Source organism: Sciurus carolinensis, chromosome 14, assembly GCF_902686445.1.
Source record: "Sciurus carolinensis chromosome 14, mSciCar1.2, whole genome shotgun sequence".
Classification (NCBI taxonomy): domain Eukaryota; kingdom Metazoa; phylum Chordata; class Mammalia; order Rodentia; family Sciuridae; genus Sciurus; species Sciurus carolinensis.
This window is the reverse complement of record NC_062226.1, coordinates 65,900,822-65,922,083: the sequence shown is the minus strand read 5'-3', so window position 1 is coordinate 65,922,083 and position 21,262 is coordinate 65,900,822. Positions and strand designations below refer to the sequence as shown.

The 21,262-nt window shown below is 38.0% G+C and overlaps 1 protein-coding gene across 9 annotated transcripts in view; it reads right to left on the bottom strand.

Annotated features, from left to right (window-relative positions):
• Glis3 (GLIS family zinc finger 3) overlaps nucleotides 1–21,262 on the bottom strand; it is a 424,342-nt gene that overhangs the window by 100,241 nt on the left and 302,839 nt on the right. For all 9 annotated transcript variants that reach the window (XM_047525258.1, XM_047525253.1, XM_047525256.1 and 6 more), the window contains one exon: nucleotides 3,371–3,532. In XM_047525258.1, coding sequence (XP_047381214.1) covers nucleotides 3,371–3,532 — 162 coding nt within the window. The remainder of the gene's footprint in view (nucleotides 1–3,370; nucleotides 3,533–21,262) is intronic.

The following is a 21,262-nucleotide window of genomic DNA, read 5'->3' as shown; positions in this document are numbered from 1 at the left end:
CCAATTCCACATGCTCCCGAGAGATGTGCGGTGTGGAGCCTGAATCTAGGTTCTATTTTATTTTTGTATCCTTGGTGCTTGATACATAACTCTTAGGAATGAATGAGTGCATGAGAATACTTCACACCCATTCGAGTCTTAGTATCATCACCTACTATTACTACAATGACAAAATTCTTATCCAGGATTTTGAGACTATGATTCCTCAGTTGCAAGATAAATCAAAACCTTCTGCTTATTCAAAGAACTGAAAAAAAAAATCACAGGATTAACTATGTTTATAAGATGTATTAACTGTCACTGATCTACTTAGTTCTAATCAGGTGAGAGATGAAAGCTGTACCTACATGATGTGAATACAAGAAGGAGAACTGAAACCTTGTCTCTAAAATAGGATTCTTACTCTAGAAACCAGCTATACTACTAACAAAAAATACCCAAATTTTTCCCTGTTTATGTTATGCTCCTGTTTTCCTGTGCATGCTTATCATTCTGTGGATCAACTTTCATGTGGATTATATTATTGGCCTTGCTGGAAGCAATATTTATGATTTGCTACTTTTTTTCACCATTTTTGATTCTGAGAACAAAGCAAAATCATGAATATATAATTTAATGTGGTGCACCCCATTTGAATTCTAAGTTTGATATCCAAAGTGTTTGATCACTAACCAACTGACTGATTGATTGAATCAACCAGCAGCTCTCATGCTTCTAGAATGTGCTGGAGACTGCATTACATGTTAGGTAATCTAACGACGAACAAGCCTCTTAATACCTCAATTTTTACAAAATTGGTGAGCCAAATTATTGGCTAAAGTCACTCACCAATGAGTTTCCACGATGTTAACAAAGATTTCTTGAACCAGGAATCTCTCCTGAGATGACTTTCTTGAACTAGTCTTACCTACACTGCCTTGGCATTAGGGAAGCAACTAGACAATAGCTTTATTGGAAGTCACCTTATGACCAAAGAAGCTCATGCTTTGATTGTGACAGGATGTTTCATGTAAAAAGGCTTTAGGAATATTAATATTTTATAGAAACTGATACCACTGTGCTTTGGATTTGTTGTGTCATTCTGTATCTAATTTTGAGATGCTCTTTGAGAAAGCCTGAATACACACCATTCCTCCCAGATGACCTTGAGGACTAGTATGCCAAAAGAGCAATGTCAGGGAATTGCTAAGTGTCCTGCTATCATGGTCATCTGATCTCAAATTACCTAAGCCTTAAATGGTATGCTACACTTTTTCAAACTGTATATTGTATTATTTTCTATCTGTACTGAATCATTACTTCCCATGCTTTAGATTTTAAATGTGGACATAGAAAAATGAATTAATAAAAAGTTTTCAAGGTTAAAATTGTGAACTCAGTAATATTGGTGGGAAAATCATTATTCTTTGAGTAAAGAATCCCCTTAGTTGAAGAAAGATACCTTATTCAAAAGTCTGATAGCATTTGCATAGGGAGTCATTAATGAAAGAGAACAGGGATCTAAATTTAAATCATAAATTCCTTAAGCAACTACAGTTTGCTTTTTAAAACAAGTTGTTTAATTTCTATATGATTTTAGAAGAGCTTCCCAATTTGTTAAATGTAGTAAATACTTAAACAGGTGCTAGTTTGGAAAATGATACACGAAAAATGAATAAGTGCAACAAAAATGATAAACGAAAAGGAAAAACGATAGTTTGAAAAAACAATTGAAAAATACTTTTTCATAAAAGTAAAAATAGCTGATTTTTAAAAGTTACTGCATGAAACTAAAATCATAAAAATGTATTATGTTAGGCAGCTTTCCTCAAGTTTTTAAAAGAGATATGTATTTTTAAATTCTGAAATGATTTTTGAAAATGCTCTTTGTTTGATTAGCTAAAATTAGCACCAAGCAGAAAAGGGTATTGTAGAACTATAACACTCATCCTCACAATAGTTCTTTCAAACTACAGATAACTAGCTAGAGTAGAAGCAATTTCTCTAGACAATCTTGTCTCATGAATGTTCATTCTTCCATGATAAAGTTTAATGACAAATTGGAAAATTTATTGGATTCAACCAAGACCATTTTAGACACATCAAAATGGGCATTTTAACATAATTTATTCTTTTTTCCTTTTTCTACATTAAAAAAATTCCACTATTCACCACATTTATTCATTTAATATCCTATTCTATTGGCCCTAAAATCAGAATTCAGTTCCACTAGAGCAGAGAGGGTCCATCCTATACGAATTGTTTCAAATGTATTTCAGATATTTACCAGGCAGATTATCATATTTATGTATATTAAGAGAGATTCTGTTTAGAAAGGTTATGTGACATAGCTAAAATGACTTCTATCAATATGACTAATGGAGACTAATATAAAATTTAATAAATATGTCAACTATAACATCAGAAGAATCTTAAATATGTATGAGAAGGTGTGTAGAAATAACAGTATACTTTCAAAATTCAAACTCTGGTGTAGTTTAATAATAGACATCAGAATGTTAACACTGAGAAAGTACTGTCATGAATACATTATTTGCAAGAATGTGGGATAAGATATCTGTGATGTGGATAATACATTTATCCTGATGGCTTTGTTAAGTGAAGAAAAATTACATAGGTCTACCCGGTCTAACGTAAGGAAAGTGGCACCAAAGCCTGGGAAATGCAAAGGAGGGCTATCAACATAATTGGAAAAATAAAAGACAAGAGTTACAGAGGAAAGACATTTTCCAATGAGCAAAATGTGGCAGCATTAAGGGAGTTAAGGCTGTAATAATAAAAGTCAACTGCTCTCATAGGGTTGGTGTCAAAGGATATATGGCTATTAACACAGAGGAGGCATGATGAGACTGAACCCATGGGAGAGATTTGCTGTTTCTTTTTAGATTGCTTGAAGGCTTGAATACCAGGTGGTTTCTAAAGTAAAAGGCCAGATTCATTCTCAAACCATGCCAGTTCTCACATCAAGAGGAAAAGAACCTGGGTCAACAAACAAACAAAAACCACAACTCATATTTCTAGCAAGAGCAGATGTTGTCAATTTTGGTAGCTCTTGATATTTGAATACTTATTTTAATGCCCTGTCCACAGTGGTCATCGTCTTCTGGGCTAGAATCTTCTGTAGGACAGCCCAGAAACTGCTTCTGTTTTGTACACTTCCTGGGAAGTTGTAACAATTAGGATAACCCGTAACTACAAAAACTGAAACAGCCACATAGGTCCCCATTGGGTGCTCTTCCAGGTTCCACTGCCACCCTTGGCATGTCCCTGTAACCTGCAGTCCATAAAGCAAACACTCCCACCATCCCACTATCAAAGTGGCACTTCCTTACACCAGTGCCGGAAGTGGGAAAGTGCCCGCCATTCTTACAGTGTCCAGATGTGTCCTCTGGTGCTTGGCACGGTCACTGGAATTGCTGAATGCCTTCTGACAGCCTGGATGCTGGCACAGATACGGCTTCTCGCCCGTGTGGCTCCGCAAGTGAATCTTCAGATTTTCAAGCCTTGAAAAGGCCTTTTTGCAACCTTCAAACTGCGAAAAGAAAACAATTTGGGGTTGTTGAGGAACTTGAATGCTTGAGTCTGGGGAATGGGGTCGGGGAGTCCTTAGTTTGTATTTAGCCTAAAACAATAAAATGAAATGAAATCCAAACTAACAAATATTACATCTAAAAATATACATGTTTATGCAAAGTGCACTTTTCCACTGAATATACATGCCACTTTCTCTACCAGATTTGGGTCTCTGATTTCTGTGATTACTTATGTCAGAGAAAATTCACTGTGAGCCATCTGGCTCAGTTAATAAAAATACAGTAATGTGTGTCTTAAAGATTTATTAAAAAAATTAACACACTTTTCCATTTCCAAATTGGTCTAAATTGAAGAAACTGGGAAGGAAGAAACTTTTTTGACAACTAATAAACTAATGAGAAAAGTCAGAGTGATGTATGAGAATAAAGGGAGAATCGGAGATCCAAGAGTCTAAGATGAAAAAAGCACACGTCCACTAGATCAGTATGATCAGAAACTTTGTTAACTAAAAAGAAAAAAAAAAAACTTTAGGGTTTTTTTCAATTCCCCAAAGAGGGACCATGATCACCTGCAGAGTGATGTCACGCTTAACCAGATAAAAATTTTAAAGTGCTTTCAAAAAGGACCAAGAGCAGACAACTCATTTAGTGCTAAATCATTTCCCACATAAAGTAAGAGCTTAACTTTTATTTGTATTTTTTAGAAATTTTGTTATCCAATTCATAAAGAGGAGAATTAAAATGAAAGGTTGGATATTTCAACACATGTGTCATTGGTTTGTCAATACCATATATTGACAGTAACATTAATGTCTTCTGTGGGTAAAATATCAGCTACTATTATTAGAGGGCCAAAGTGATTCTAATCCTTAAAGTGACAATCTAATAAAGAAAATGTGTTAGGGAAAGCCCATAAATGAAAACTAAAGGTGAGATGGGGATTTATCTTTTAATTCTCCCTTTGGTGCTAAGCCCCAGAATATTTATGTTACTTTGACAGTTTTAATCCCATTTGAGTTCCCACTGGAAGGGAAAGTTCAAAATATAGAAAACCTCCCAGAACAAAGCATAATATGTTTAAAGCAATCAGAAACCTTACTCTTTAGAGAGAAATGTAGGGGAGAAAGTGAGAGGAAAAAGTATAAGTAATGAAGATCAGATCAGGATGGTTTTCACTCAAATTAGTAGGGATTATTTAGTCTTTCTGCTAAGATTCTACAAACATCCTTGGTTCTCTTACTTATTACAATAGACGATGGAGGACATTATTCATGAGGGCATGATCTAGAGTTGGCCAGGTTTTGGTGATTGATTGGTATTTTTATCTTTAAGTAAAGGATGAACTAAGTAGAAAGAATAATCAAGCATGTCACAACTCCATCTATTTAAGTGGTTCAGATTTTGCATGCTGGAGTATTTTAAGAAATTTATGAAAGTTACACTTATTTTTGATTGAGAGTTATACATGTTTCACAGACATATGTTGGTTTATTTCAATTTTGATATTTTGCTTAAAATAATTTTGGTGTTTTCCTGATTTCTATTTCACATAAAAATAAATTTAGCCTGAACGGAAGATGAATGCTGACGAAGCCAAGTACTTTTTCAGCAGTGAAGGACGTATAATGCCATATCGCTAGAGGAGAGAGGAGTTGAAGGGTTTATGTCTGTAGGTTTTCAAGTGGGTCTCCTGTTTAAGGATAAAGGGATCTCAACATTAATTCCAAATTGGTAGCTAAGAGGTCTCTGCTGACCAAACCTGTTTTTAAGGTTCTCTCTGAATGACAACCCAGAGCAAACCCTGGAACTCAGTTATTTTACTTGGAATCACCTGGTGGACCACACTTAGATCTGAAATGAGCTTGTGGTTTGGGACAGGCCTGTAGCCCAGTTCCTAGCAAGGCTCTTTTGTAGGGTGGATTCCATTCTGGGACACAAACCCATAGCTGGGTAGGCCCCAGGATCTACTCCCTTCCACAGCTGCCTCAGGTCCTAGTCGGAGAGAAAGTAGCATTGTTCTGGGACCAGCAAGGAAATGAAGAACAACTTTAGAATAGATTAATAAAGTGTCTTTGAGCTCCAGATAAAATAAGGCTAATTCTACCTTAGAGTGGTTACAGGGATCCCAGATATGTGATAGACTAAACTGTCCACACAATCAGACATAAACTTTATGTAGGCCAGCATTTCCCAGGTCTTTCCAGTTCAGTGTCCACCTTTATGTCCAGTTAGAGCTCAACCAATTGCTATTATTGCTATTAACAAAAGCAGTATAAAAACTTGAAAGGGCTTGCTGCATTCCCAGCCAATCAGTGAAGAATGAATGACATATCAGAACATCCTGATGATTTTTAAATAGCAAGGACGGAGGGAAGAAAAGAGAAATCAGACTGAAAAAGACCACAAATGAGGGTATCTGAAATAATAATGATAATCCAGATGATATCGGGTAGCTTCTCTATAGTTAAAAAGGCCAGAAGACTACTGATAAAATTATAGCATTTTCAGGGGAACAGATTAAGAGTGAAGGGTTTGATCTCACTGAGTTGTACAAATAAAGGCAGAAGAAAGGCAATTCATGAGTGCAGGGACTCATAATATACACCACCCACTCACTCTTGTTGAAGAAATTCACTTGAAACCATGGACCCAAGACCAGTAAAATCAGGACCTAAAGGATTGACAAATGGCTTGGTGGGGGGCCTAACACCCAACACATCACAGACACCTGGATGAACTTGTCACACTTAGGATTCTGCAAGAGGAAGGAGGTGCTGTTTGCTTCTCTAATGGCATTTGGATGGAACTTGAAAGCAAACAATTTTATAATGAATCATTATCATTCATTATGGGAATAACCCTGTAATTCAGCATAAGAATTTCCTCTCCCTGAGGCAGTTTCACCCCTAGACTTATAAGTTCAGCTAAATGCAAATGCTTTAAAAATAAACTAACACTTATGCAGGCTTACCAGAGATTGTTACAAAATATACCAAAACTGAATTCTTTGGGTGGGTGGGCAAATAGATGCCTTTCATCCTTCTTCTTAGCATTTTCACATTTTCAAAATCTTTAATGAGTGTGTCTGTCTCACCTGGTAAATGAACACCTAAGCTTAGGAAGCAAGGAGCATTAGGACTGTTGCCCTGGCTTTGATCACAAGATTTCTCACTGAAGTTCCTACAGTACAAGATCTATACTGAGTTCTTAGGTCCAAATTGTCAACTGACTGCTCCTATCATTGCCACCAAACAGGTCCTACACAGTGACTGAGTGATAGCTTCATTCCAGGTTCTCTCCTTTCTGGACTGGCTGTGGAGACACAAACCGAAGCCCAGTGAGCCATAACTGGATTGCCAAGCCTAAGACTGTCCAAGACTCAAAACCAGATCCCATACAGGAAGATAAGAGAAATACAAGACACAATTAAACTCTCGGAGCCCAGGGTGAAGGTAAATGGAGAAAAATAGGATATAAAAGAGAAAAACACAGGGCAACAGTGTGTGGGGCAGTGGTGGTGAGAAGGGAATCTGGTGTTTGTTGAGCATTTAATCCATGCTAAGTTCTTTGCTATGTATTTTCTCCATGTTAGTAACTTTATCTAATTAGCACCACCCCCCAACAAATATCAAGTTAGATCCTACAAGTATGGCAAAATGTATTAGGTACTAAGAACAACAAAATGAACAAAACTCAAAGTTTATTCATACCAAGGTCAATGAATATGGCCAGGCAGGTTATATATTAATGAACCCTGAGTAGTGAAGCTCAAAGTCATGATTCCCAGATCAGCATCAGCATCAGTACCACCTTCGGACTTGTCAGAAATATTAATTCTCTGACCCTTCCCCAGACAGACTCAGAGCCCCAGGGGTGAGGCCTGGCCATCTGAGTGCAAACAAACCCTCTAGAAGATTCTGTTGCCCATTGTGAGCGGGTGAGACAGGGGATGCCACTCACACTGGGATCCCGGTTCATTTTCTTATAACAATCTTTTGACAAAAGGAAAGTGCTTTGGAGGATTCACCAACTTCTAATTTGGAAAAGAGTCATATGGATGAGCATGGTAGCAGCTATCCTAGGACTAAAAAGAGAATATCTCCATCTCAGGGCTGGGCAGGGTTATCTTCATTCACACAGCAAATGGGACAAAAATCCCAGAATATCAATCTCTTACTAGAGATTCTTTAAATGCCCAACTTTTAAATCTGCTACCCAGCAGATGTCTGGTTCTAAAATATGTATGCCTCCAAGTTCCCTTGGTGGCCTCCTGACCAAGAAAACATCGTGCATTTCTACTGGACAGCACATTCTCCTGCTGAGAGAAAGCACTGACGGGGAGCCCTAATTCTCCATCTGCACATTTCAGTGGAATTACAGACACACATGAGAGCAGTGCATGAAACTGTAAATGACAGAACTTTAAAATACTGCATTGCGTGAAATCTCACCCTGAGAAAAATCTTTTTAACTCTGAGGCTGTTTTTAATAACAAACTTTAATTAGAAATTTTAAGTTGCTTCAAACCTAAAGACTTAGATTGCACCATTTTGCTAATTTAGAAAATTATTTCATATTTGAAGAATCACACTGGACTGTAATCAGCATCTCTATATATTGGTTTGATTATGGATTGTTGACATTAAGTAACATTAAGATGACCTTTGAAATATTACTTTCCCTTTCTATTAGAGGCTTTTGTGTAAAGTTCTAAAAATGAAAGGCTCATTAGACACCATTAAAATAGGATTTATTCCATATGTGTACCCAATAATCAAGTAGACTATTACTCCCTCCTCTAATCAGCTACTTAAAGTACTGAAAAGCACAAGTTTGTATTCAAAGCAGTAATAACAGCAAACCTTACTGATGAGGTTTCTCTACCATTGCTAATGTCAACAAAACCCCAACAGAAAGGAGTCTATGATGCTGGACATGCTTTTTAAAAATATACATTTGATTTCAATTAAGGCTCAGTGTTTATGGCCCTTGGAGGTATACACTTATACAATTTTATCAGTCAAGACCAATTAATCCCATTAGTGAAGGCTGACACTGTGATACGCAGCAAGAATTGACTGATGAATCACACGCTAGCTTACATCTCCACAGACAGCCCAAAGACAGCAGCGACAAAAAACATGGATGGAAAGGTCAACAAACATTTTTAATGCCCTGGATACAGTCAAGGTAATTTCCACAGTTCAGTCCAAGAATTCAAGTCCACTTGAATCAAGTGCATACCTTCAGGAGGTATAAATGAAAGACTGCTGTAGCGACTCAGAAAGAGATGGCTAAAGGAATAGCCAAGGGTCAGCTGATACACCTGAAAAGAGGTGAAGAATCTCATGCATGTGTTCCGCTGGCATTTACTTCTCGAAGTTTCCTTCCAGAGCAGTGCTCCCAGCTTTATGTGCACATGAATCACCTGGGGGTCTTGTTGGAAAGCATATTTTGATCAGTAGGTCTGGTGTGGGGCTTGACAGTCTGCATTTCTAATCGTCTCCCTTGGAAATGCTGAATGTTCAAAGATTATACTTTGAGAAGCAAGGTCCTGAGGATTATTAGTGACCCCTGTGTTGAAAATATGGTTTGGTGGGATTTAGAAAGGAGGAAATAAACAAAAGAACTAGAGAAAGAATGAAAGAAGAAAGGGTTTGCCTTTTATGAACCAAACTGGGGCAGCTTTGTCTTTAGAGTACAGAACAGTATAATCTGATTTTAAAATTTAGGTTGGGAAAATAACAGGAAAAAAAAAGGCAGAAGAAAAGTCAGTTTAAAAAAAAAAATAAAAGGACACAGAATCAAAACAGAAAGACTGACCAAGCATAGTGGGGCCATGTGATTTTTTTTTTTTTTTCCTCCTTCAGCTGAGTTGCATTTGGACATATGGCTCGCCTTGTGCCACTCCGGTTTCTGTTTCCAGTGCATTCTAATTAGTATTGGATGCTTCAGCAAACCTTAATATTTACCACATCAGTTTGTAGAAAGTATTACATAAAGGGAATAAAGAAAATAATTCAAATGTTCTGAGGCTTTTAAGAAGTATCTAGTTCATGAATCCATCACACTGAGTAATAGTGACTTCCTTCTGCTCCTTGTTCATTCAGACAGTAACTGCACAAGAAGGACAGCAAACATGTCTCTGCATGTTTTTACTTGGTGATTTTACTCATGTCCACAACTGAATCACCCTCTTGTCCATACAGAACAAGGCACCCAGGAGCTTCTGTTTCCTTTTGGTTGCTAAAAGGTAATATCTGATTTTCTAACATTTCAAAGGTTCTTCCCCAAGTAACGGTGGCCTCACTGGAAATTATTTAAAGTCTTGGTAGTTATCCTGAGTTAATTTGAGAGTCCTTTCCCTTCAGGGAAATCACTGCCACTTAGCCTAAGTTTCCAAATGCTCCAAGTATCCAAATACTTCCATTTCCTATAATAACCCTCAAAAGTCAGACTGCCCCTAGGTTTGGATGGGATAGCCAGAGGGAAGAAGAGGTTATAACATTTGACCTCAACAAGTAAACCAATTTAGTACATGCCACTCATCTGGTATTCTGAAGTGGCCTGCAGTACTCATTTATCTAGATTTTCTGAAACTATTAAAAATTTTGTTGAATTAATATAAAATCTTTCCTATAATGTTTTTATAAACTGTAATAGAGGCCAGTTACTATTCTTTCCTTTGTTATTCTGTTATACAACATGAATCTATTAAATAGTTCATAAATACAATATCTTGGCTTTTCATTCTTCTCTGTTTTATAAATCAATAAGAAATCTGTATAATAGAAAGATCACCTAACTGGGCAGTACACGTGTTTTTTATGTTTAAGCCAATTCCTTTTTTTTTTTTTTTTTTAACATTTTTGGTCATGAGTAGCAATTGGTCCTTAAAAGAGTCCTGTAAATGAGGTAGCAAGATAAATGAGGGTTCAACTTAAAAAAGATAATGGGAAGATGGTCTTTAGAAGCCACATGAAAATATGGAGAAAAATATGTTATTTCTGTGCCAACAATTGAACCATACTAAATTTTTAAAGAAATCATCAAGTGTCTGGTTTATAACAATTCAAAGGAGCAGAACACAAAAGGAACCTCATCATGGGCATTATATTCACAACTGGAAAGAGAATCCTCCACAGTACAATGCTGGTATTTAAAGCACATCGCGTGGCCCTCTCCAGCTATTCAACAAATATAAGGTATCATATATTATTCCAGTTGTATCAATACAATGCCAGAAAACTATAATTTCAAGCAAATTATTATTTCTATGAGAGGGAAAATAATGAAAAACTGGTTGTCTGGGAATAGTGTAAACACAACAATAAGTTTCTGTTGTTGTTTGTTAGCATTGATTTCATGCAATCTGTGAGTATGCATCCAACAAGAGCATGCATGCTTCAGGGGTTGACAGACCGCAATAAATGCACTTTGATTACATGCCAGTGGAGCAAATATATTTTATGGCTATGTAATTAGTTGTGCATAAACACGCCCAAAACAATTAAATTATTTAATTTCTTATGTACCTTTGTTTCTGACCACCACACAGTCAGGTATAATTCCAACCTCTGATGTATGCATGCTGTCGTGGATATATTTTCACAGATTGTATGAAATCAGTGCTAATGAACAATGACAACAAAAACTAATTGTTGTATTTACACAACCCCCAGCCAACCAGTTTTTCATTATTCACCCTCTCGCAGACATAATTATTTGCTTGCAATTGTAGTCTCCCAGCATTGTACTGATGTGTCATGAATAATACATGATATCTTAAATTGCTGAAGAGACTCCATTTTGCCTCTTACCTTCGTAAAAGTTAATCCCTGTGCATGTCATACAAAAGCACAATTCTTATATGAAGTATATATAAGGTAAACAAAAGCAATGTTCAGATATGTCCCCACTCTATATTAAAGAATTCTTTCAAACCTTAAGGCACAAGTCAATAATTCCAAGTAACCAGTTCCTTGCTCCACAGAATGTATCCTACACATCTGGCTCCTGGTAGCCTGAAATGCCTACACATTCAGCAATTAGCTAGGCTCTGTGCCTTATCCAGAAGAAACATCAGGCTCAATCCTACCTTTCCTGCATCCCAAGTACATCCAGAGATTGACATACATTCAGCCTACTCCAACACCATAATACAATTTTCTTCATATCAAAGGTAAGATGAACATTGGGAAGATAAGGAAACTGAGAGAAGTTGGGGGAACTGTCCTTTGCATTTTAGGCAATAATCACTGCATTTAAACCTCTGAAATGTTCTCTGAAACGTTAGTTCCTCTGGAATGTCTGGCTCAGAGATATATTTTCAACTTTGAGAAGACAGATGGGGATCAATAAAGTAAAAAAGAACGAAGAAAAAGGAAAGACAAGGAGAAAAAAAAAAAGAAAGCAAAAGACTACAGGCTAGAGAAGGGAAGCGAGAAGAAGAAAGCACAAGAGAGACCCATGGTTTGGCACATATGTGGTCAGGTCTGTTCCTTCTTCCTGTGCCCCCAACTCTCCCACCTGGGCTCCACTCCATCCCAGTCGCAGTTCTCTAATTAAGCAGCATGCTCCTTTTACCTCTCGAATTTCCACGTGTGACTCCCTCTGCTGTGACATCCTACTGACCCTTTAGCTTGGGGCCACCTCCTCTGGGAAGCCATCCCATAGGCTTTCATGGGGGCACAATGCATGGGTCCCCACACATCCCCACCACGCCTTGCCTGCTGCCTTGCCAGCACATGGAGGCACGCTAATTGGATTGTTTGTTTCCCTCACAAGGCTGTGAGCTTTATGAGGACAAGGAACTGACTCTTATTAATCTTTTTATTGCCAGCACTAGGTACAGTGCTTGGCACATACTCAAGTGATCATAGATTATTTGCTAAATAAATGCTAAATGAAATGGAGAGAATGAACTCTTTGTAAGAAGCATATTGATTTCCTAGACTTCCTTGTGTAGTAAGCTCATTAAGGCCTTTTAATTAGGTAGGGCTAGTTACTGCTCATGATGACATCAAATGGTCAACATCACAAGAGCTATAAAATACATTTATGGGTTTTAGATGTTGGATTTTAATGTCCTATAGGACTACTGTAAAATGTATATTTATTTTAATGTCTAACTATGTGGGGAAAATACTAATAGCAACATATGGTTGTATTTTTTGTGGATGTGATGGATTAACTTCTTTATTGATGTCCTGAGAAATCCTTAGCAAGACTGGTAAAGTGAGTGAGCTGTTTTCCTACCCCACCCATTTCCAAATTTGAACTAAACATACACAGATCCATTCGGAACACATTATTAGTAATAATTCAAGGCATATAAATGTGTGCCTTCTTCATACATAAAGGAAAAGAAACTGTTTTAAATTGCCCTTTAAAAGTTGAGCTAATATGCTCTCAAATATGCCAGGAAACAACCTCTCATCAGAGTTTCTCATGCAAAGAAAAAAGATCTTTGGGACCTTGCCCTGAAATGCCCTGAGTCAAGTAGCCCCAAAAGGAGGTCAAGCAATGTCCCATGATGCCACACCTCTGTCAACCATCCTACAGCCAACCTTTCCAAATGGGAGGCAGAAGTTCCAATGACAGTCCCAGGTCATAACTACACTTAACTACAGAGTTCTGTTCAGAGTACAGGGGCTGTAGCAAGGCCTCGGTGCCAACTTTGCCATTGGCAGTGAACTTAGATGCCCCGTAATTGTCTTTGAATGTAAAGATGAGAAATGCCACTGCTTGCCTTCAGTTTTATTAAGAATTGGCATGCTTGGTTTAACAGAGCTAAGAAATATATTTATTTACTATGGTGTTTCCCAAAATGATTGCTGAATTCTGTCATCTCTTGACTGAGAAACTGTTTGCGGGTTGAGACAGAATGTATGCTAACATACATTCAGCAACACAAACCTCCAAGACAAACTGTTTAAGTCAATTTGCTTTGCACATAGGTGCAAATATGTGCATATGCACTTGTGGGGACAGCCACGGGCACACGCTTTAACACTTGCACACATATCCCACACAGATTCTGTAATAGATGCGTGTGTTTAAGATCTGTGTGCAGGGGTGTAGAAGCAAGCAGGAATTTGCCAAGAAAGAAAAGGAAATTCACACACGAAGAGAATAATTTACCATAAATTGGCCCACACTGAGTGTATTCCAAAAAACGGAGTGCAAGATGCCAAATTTTTAATGGCTCTTGCTATTCCAGATCTGGCCCTGACAAGTTTTGGAAGAGATGCAAGTGGGCAGGAAAGATGGGATTAAAAAATTATATCTTAAGCCTTTTTCACTTTCAAATGTAAAATTTCCACCACTGGGATGGGGTGGCAGGCGGGGGGGTGACAGTGTCAGGGATGTTTTCTTGACACTGCTTTCCTCAACAGAAAGCCATCAATTTCCATTCTGCATTGCTTAAATATAAATTCTGTACCTCTTGCTAAAAGTCATCTGCAACTGGTTGCTTAAAAAAGAAACAGATATGAAAATAGTGGAACTCAAAATCTTGCATTAGCCCTGGTGGCCTAAAACTCCATACAAAGGGAACGTCTCAGAACGAAGCCTCTCTGCAGTTCCACATTCCCAGGGTTGAGAATATTTCCTGACAACTCACAGTTTCATCAAAATCACTCAGTCACTTGCTTCCAAAATGCAACCTCTCCAGTTCCTTTACTTTGAAGGCTGAGCTTTCTCTGTGACTTTCTATCACAAGCCCGACTGGCACATAGCAGGTGCCCAGAGAATCCTTCGTGTCTTCCATCTGCTCTTCTTCCTGTCTCTGATTTTAAAGTACTCCATCAGTATCTGTTGCTTTTCCTCTTTGGGTGTGGAGGGAATTGCTCTCACACTTTGTCCCTGCCTTTGGTAAGGCCTTGGTTCACTCGTGGTCTGCAAGAAGCTGTAACTCTTTTCAATGATGCCCTTTTAGATTTTGGACCTATGGAATATTCAATCACTGTCAGGCGTGCACTGAGTTTTGATCCCAACAATTCATATGAAAATACTGTGGCTAAAATTTCTAACCTCAATCCCCTGGGCTCTTCTATTTAAATGCAACTTGTATTCCCTCTCTCTGGAACTCACTCCATTTATCACAAGAATGATAAACCTAAGCAAAATTTTTCCTAAAGTTGTAAAATTGGGAATGGATGTGGGTATTTCACCATCTCAGATATTTCAGACTTGCTGAGAATATTGGTCTAATTAGGGTAGTTGGTCACAGCATTGAACTTGTGTTACTCTTGTTTCATATTCTCCGAAAAAGTAAAAGAGTCATTTCCAAAATATGTTTCTTCCTTTATTTTATCTCTTTGCCATCTTACAAATCCAACAATCCTGGCAGGAAAGTACTTAGCACATAATAAATTCTCAATTATCATCACCATCTATTATGTATTCAAATTACCTAGTATTTTTTTTAATCCCTGTTTCATAAGTGTAGGGAACTGAGGCCTAGAGAGGTGAAGTGACCTGCCAAAGTCACATGGTAGTAAGTGACAGAGCCTTAACTAGAAGCATGACCTCTGGTTCAATTATTTAACCATAGAACTCCAAGGGAATACAGCTTCTCAAGAGGTCAAGAAGATCAGGGAGGGGGAGATATCTTGAAGGAAATCCAATTGCATTTTCTTTACTTTACAAAGTGAAAAATACTATTAATTTTAATTTACAAGGACCAACTATCCTAAATCATGCCAATTATTCTCACCAAAATCTGAGCAGAGTTAAGCCATTAGCTATGACTGGAAAGTACTGTGAGCCTTATGTTCTTGGCATAATCTTCCTTTTAACTAACTATAGTTCTCAAATTTGAAAAAAAAAATGTGGTATGCATCTGTGAGCCACTCAGAAGTGCAGGCTGCAGAGAAACAAATGCACAGTGAGACCTGGCATGAAAAAGTGAACATGGCAATTCTAGAAGAACCTTATGGTTGTACATTCAGACAAACAATATAATAGCTTACACCACAAACCCTCATTTCACCAAATATATGAGTCCGAGAAATTACTACCAATTTACCAGTAGTAGCAAAACTTGGTCCTTCTTTGATGCACACTTAGCTAAGCCTTTCTTCAAAGTAACTTTACTAATGTAGTAAAGAAAGATGTTTTAGCAGTTGCCATAATCTAATAGGTGCCTGATACATATTAGGTGTTCAGTAAATGTTTTTTTTTTTTTTAAATCTTAATCAAATATTCACCTAAATGTTGTAGCTCTTCCAATTCCATTGAGGAAAAATTCCTTGAGACAGAGGAAAAACTATTTTAGTGTTTCCCATCTTTGAATGTAGGAATCCAACCTACATTACATCAGAAGATGAATGGCTATCTATGGTTAAATTTGACCTAGGACTTTCCTCTGAACTTCAGGACCTATTGCCCATGTGTCTGTACTGATGGCTCACAGGTGCCTCAAAGTACATATTCCAACACTTAACAATGATCTCTTCCCCCAAGACAGAGTTTTCCTTCCCTGCTATCTACTCACCCAGAAATGCAACCCCAAAGCCTGGAAGTCATCCTTGTTATCTCTTTCTCCCACACATCCACATCTCCAAGTCCTTAAGAACCTTTCAAACATGAACACTTCTCTCCATCTCCATCTGACTCTGCCTGGGTGAAGCCACCATCAACCCCACCTGGTCCACTTCTCCTGTTCTCCTGGTGTTTTAGTGAATACTACTTGTAGTGTTCCACCCAGTCTTCTTCCCATGGCTCTCCCTGATTCACTCTCGCCCCTGTCCATCCTTTAGTAATCTTTTGCAAACTAGAAATCTAATGAAGTTACTGCTCTGTGTTAAATTTTTTAAAAGCTTCTCACTGGTTATCAGGTAAAGCCCAAAGCCTTGCCACTGCTCACAAGGTCTTGCGTGATATGACTCTGGGTGGTGTCTCCAGTCTAGTCCTCACCTCTCCCTCTTCCCCTGCTCCCTCAGCTCTGGCTCCTCCAAGGCGCCATGCCCTTTAACATCTCAAAGCACTTACCAATAGGAGGAAAAAAGCTTTCCTCTGTACCTACCTGGTTAAACTGAACGCATCTATTAGAATGTTGTTGAAATACTCCTTTTTCAGGAAAGCATCCTGTGTCCCCAACATTAAGTTTAGTCTCCCACCTATGTGATCTTATATATCTGTAAGGAACTGTGAGTGCCATTATTATGGGGACCAGGCCTTTCCTTTCCATGGTGCAGTGATGTGCACAGAATGCTCCCAAAGCAGACTTGGTGATTAATGAACAAATGAGTTATTAAAAACTAAAATGCAAGTTATTCACATTTAAATGCCTCTCCCTTTCTTTCTCTTTTTAAAACTATGCTTCTAGTTTTTAAAATCCACTCAGAACAACTCTATACCCATTCAAACTGAGTTTGTTCTAACAAACAATGGGGAACAATAAAAGATGAGTAGAACTTAAAGAACAGGCCCTCAGGTCTAAAGACGAAAAATGTTTGTGAAGTCCTCTATAAATTCTAAAAGCTACATGAAATGCATATTTTTTTCTAGTTTCCAACTGCACACATGGAAATATCTCAACTCATTTTGACAAAGTTATTCACCAGGGAGATGAATAAATAGCTTCACTAAATACATACGGTGCAATTACATCCAGCAACAAGTGACAATAGGTCTTGCTTTAGAGTAATCTAAAAATTCAAAGCCCAATTATTTCAGCTACTTGGTAAATAATACTGAAAGGACGTGGTAGTAAAGCAACTTCAGAACATACTGTATTAGTGAACTCTAATGATGTCTTCATGATCCACACAGCCACTTCTTTTTCTTCTGAAGGAAAGAAAGCTTTTTGCAAATTAAGAAAAATGAAAAGAAAAAGAAAGAAAGCAATCCATGAGCTACAGCCAAGAACAAAATGAAAGCAGGGAGTACTCCTTTTGATCTTTCAAGAGTAGTATTTAGTTAAAGAATGTATGCTGGACTGCAGAAAAACATGACCAGAAACATGAGCATTTAGGATCCCAAAAATACGGTTGTTGGCAGCTAGCCTTTTAAAAATATATTTATAAGGAAAGAGGGAGAGAGCATGCAAAAAGACCTGTCTCCACAGCTCCAAATTCAGAGTGAACTGACACTGACTTTAATGAAAGGGGTCAGTTTCAGACTTCTTTTTAGAACGCAGAAGCACTGAAAGTAATTGGTATAATTAGCAGTTTAGATATGCAAATCAAATTCAGACTTGAAATGACTGAGATGGAAAAGCAATCTCAACAGGATAAAGAAGGAAAGGGAGAAAGAGAGTGAAAAGCCTATACCCCTGCCCTTCGGAATAATCTGAGATTAGCTAAAAACAGTCAAGGTAGATTCTGTACCTGTCTGATCACTACCTCTCTGACCCAGCTTGAAGACAACCATGGTGAGAGAGAGAGGAAACCAGAACCTGCCTAGCCACAGGCCCACTCAGACCAAGAGAATTTGCTGAATGACAATCAACAAGGCACCAGGAAACAATCCCAATTTAGAGCTTTTGTTTCCATGTTCCCTGGTCTTGTGGTGTTTATTATTTTTCTGATTTGGGCAAACCACGTAAGCTTTTGATACCTCAAAAATAAAATCATATGGCCAATAAAAACATTCGTTTTGGGGAAAAAGTTAGTTTCCATTGGCTTCCTTCTTTTGCACCTTTCTACCAGGAAATGGTAATCGACCTCCCAGCCCTTTTGCTTTCATGTTGCACCTTTGAACCAGAAGCCTGCACAGAATAGCACCACTCAGGGGATAACTGGCACACACTGATCTTCCCCACCAAACCTGATCAGGCTCACCCAAATTGTACTTTCTCTGCACAGTGTAAAATTTTCCCTTTCTAATTCTCTATCTCCCTGCCATTAAATAATCATCTGCTTAATCATTATCTTCTGGGTTCCAAATCAATCTTGTCTGTCCCTGTTTCCAGAGTATAGCACAGGGCCTCCACCTGCCAGATACTCAATGAATAAACATTACCAAACCTGGGACTGATGGATAATAATGGGTCAGATTATCCAAATGTCAAAGTTATTCTCTGGATCATCATTTATTCAATGATCAAAAGTCAATTACTGAGACTTTATCAAGAAATTATTGTGAGGAGACAGTGCATGAGACCTGAAGCAATAATACACCAACTAGTAATTTAGGACCTCCTCAAGAGCTTTTTATAAGGCAGACTCTGGTGGAGCAAGAAGACTAGGTGGGTCCTGGATTCTATATTTCTAAAAACCTCCCATTGGATGGGGATGCTACCTGTCCTCAGGTCACATATTTGTAATGGTAAGGTCCTACAAGATCTGACTGACAACACAAACTCAGTGTTCTCCCCAGGTGGATCTTACTTAGTTTGCATTTTTAAAAAAAAATCATATTGTAATTATTGCCTAAGTGATTTCTGATTTATATATGGTTTGGAATGAGGTGTTCCCCCAAAGCTCCTGTGTTAACACAGGAATGTTCAGAGGTGAAATTATTGGATTGTGAGAGCTGTAACCTAAGCAGTCCATCCTAGTTAGAAAAGATTGGTTGATAACTGTAGGCAGGTGGTGGGTGGCTGGAGGAGGTGGCCACTAGGGGGTGCCCACAAGGGTCCTTCTTCATTGTAGTCTACCCCGCCACCCCTGCCTTCCTCTGGGCTGCCATGAATGGAGCAACATTCTTCTACCATGCCCTTCTGCCATGATGTTCCCTCTCACCTTGGGACCCAGAGGAAAGGACTTGGTTGGCCATGTACTAAACCTTTGGAACCCTGAGCCAAAATCAACTTCTCCACCTTTAAGTTATTCTTGTCTGTTATTTTGGTCATAGCAATGCAAAGTTGATAACACAAATGTTCATGTAAAGGTCTTCTTGGATAAGGGGTCACCATTTCTTGATTTTCTCTGGGACCTGGGGTTCTCCATTCACACAAATTCTCTGGTGAATTTTACCTCTCTCCAGAAGGTTTAGCCATTCCTATATTACTCCAATGAAAGATTCACATACTTTAAGAGATTTGATCAGGAAAAAAATAGGTGAACTTGGATTTTCTATGGGACATAGTTTTTGATAAAAATGTTTGTGTATGTATATTTCCTCACCCTTTGGAAAAAATTGCTCATGCAGCACTTAGGAATTGATAATACCGAGGGTTCCTTCTCATCTATTAGGATTTCTTACCATTTACATGATCAATATTGCACAGATCTTTCTAACAGCTTCCAAGCCTTTGTGGATAACCTGAAATGGACTGATGGATATTGATATTTTGATGTTTACACATTGACTTCCGCTTCTCTTAATACTCAATGATTCCTTTGTAAAGTGACAGTTTGAGTTATACCCTAAAACAATGGCACAGTGATATAGATGTTTTCTGCAGGCAATGTCTGAATACTTTCATGTACAAATGGTTTTGCCTCATACCACAATGCAAAGAGCTGATCCATGTTTAATGTCTTTTGTATAGATTCAAAGTAGTTTAAAATATCTTTCTGATAACAATTATTTTGCAAGTACTTGCTGTTGACTCTCCTGGAGGAATAATGCCAATGGTAATTAGATTTGATATATATATCTCCACTTCACTTCCACAGACACACACACGCATACACACACGCATGCACTTGCTGAAAACGTCAACATGTTGCTTTATGTCTGTAGCACACCAATCAACATATCAAAATCCAAATTTAGAATCCTAATTCACAATACCACTTTTTTCATTTTCTCCCCCTCACTTGGAGTAAATTAAATTCAGCCTTTGTTGGAAGGAAATATAAAATGTGTTTCACACATATATTTAACACTAATCTGTTCTCCCTACCTTAATTATGCTTTGAATTTCTGTGGGATTTTATATTCCAGGGACTCAATTTACTTTTATAAATATTCATTGATTCCCTGATCTGCGTTAGTGCTGTTAAACATTACCCTCCATTTTGCATTTGGAGAAACTGAGGCACCAGGGAGGAATCAATGAGGGATTGCCATTTAACACACCTGTAGGGCTAAAATTCTGGCTCTGAAGCTCTTCTGATGAAGAAGCAACCCTTTTAGAAATAAAGGAACAATGCTGGTGGATCAAATCAGAGGTAGCCTGCTCACAATCTAGGTACAGCTACATTCCTTATTTTGTCTTTCCTTAGTACAAAGTGCAGTAACAGAACAGCTGCCCTGTGGTCAAAGAGAAATGATTACAGAAAAGAACAGTTGGAGAAAACAAGGCAAAAGTACTTGGATTTTAGTCAGTGGGAGTCCATCACAGTAACTAATGGGCTGAGAATGTTTCTATTTTTTTTCATCAAGTAATCCATATGCAAATTTCCTGCAGCATTCAATATGCACTTCCAAGCTCAGTAAATGTTTTCTATTCTTTTCTGCTTAGCTCTCTCAGCTTTTTCCAATTAGGCCCTGTTTATTTAGAAAAAAAGGAAAATGTCTAAAGCAAGGATTAAGCTCTGTATCTTATGGAGAAAGGACGAATATTAGAAATTCTTTCAGGATCTAGAGGATGCATTCTTTACTCATCCTCCCTGCTGGGATGGGTAATGAGAATAAAGTAAAAAAGGGCTGAAGCTTTTTAGTTCATTTGGTTTGTTCAGCTGAAAACATGCCTTTGACAATCCGGAATTAAGTCCAAAATTCATGACAATTCAGACAATGGTGCACATGGAATAAGCCTGTGGATAAAAATAAATAAATAAAAGAGGGATGTGAAAGCTCAAAAGGACCCACCTGGTGAGCAGAAGTTC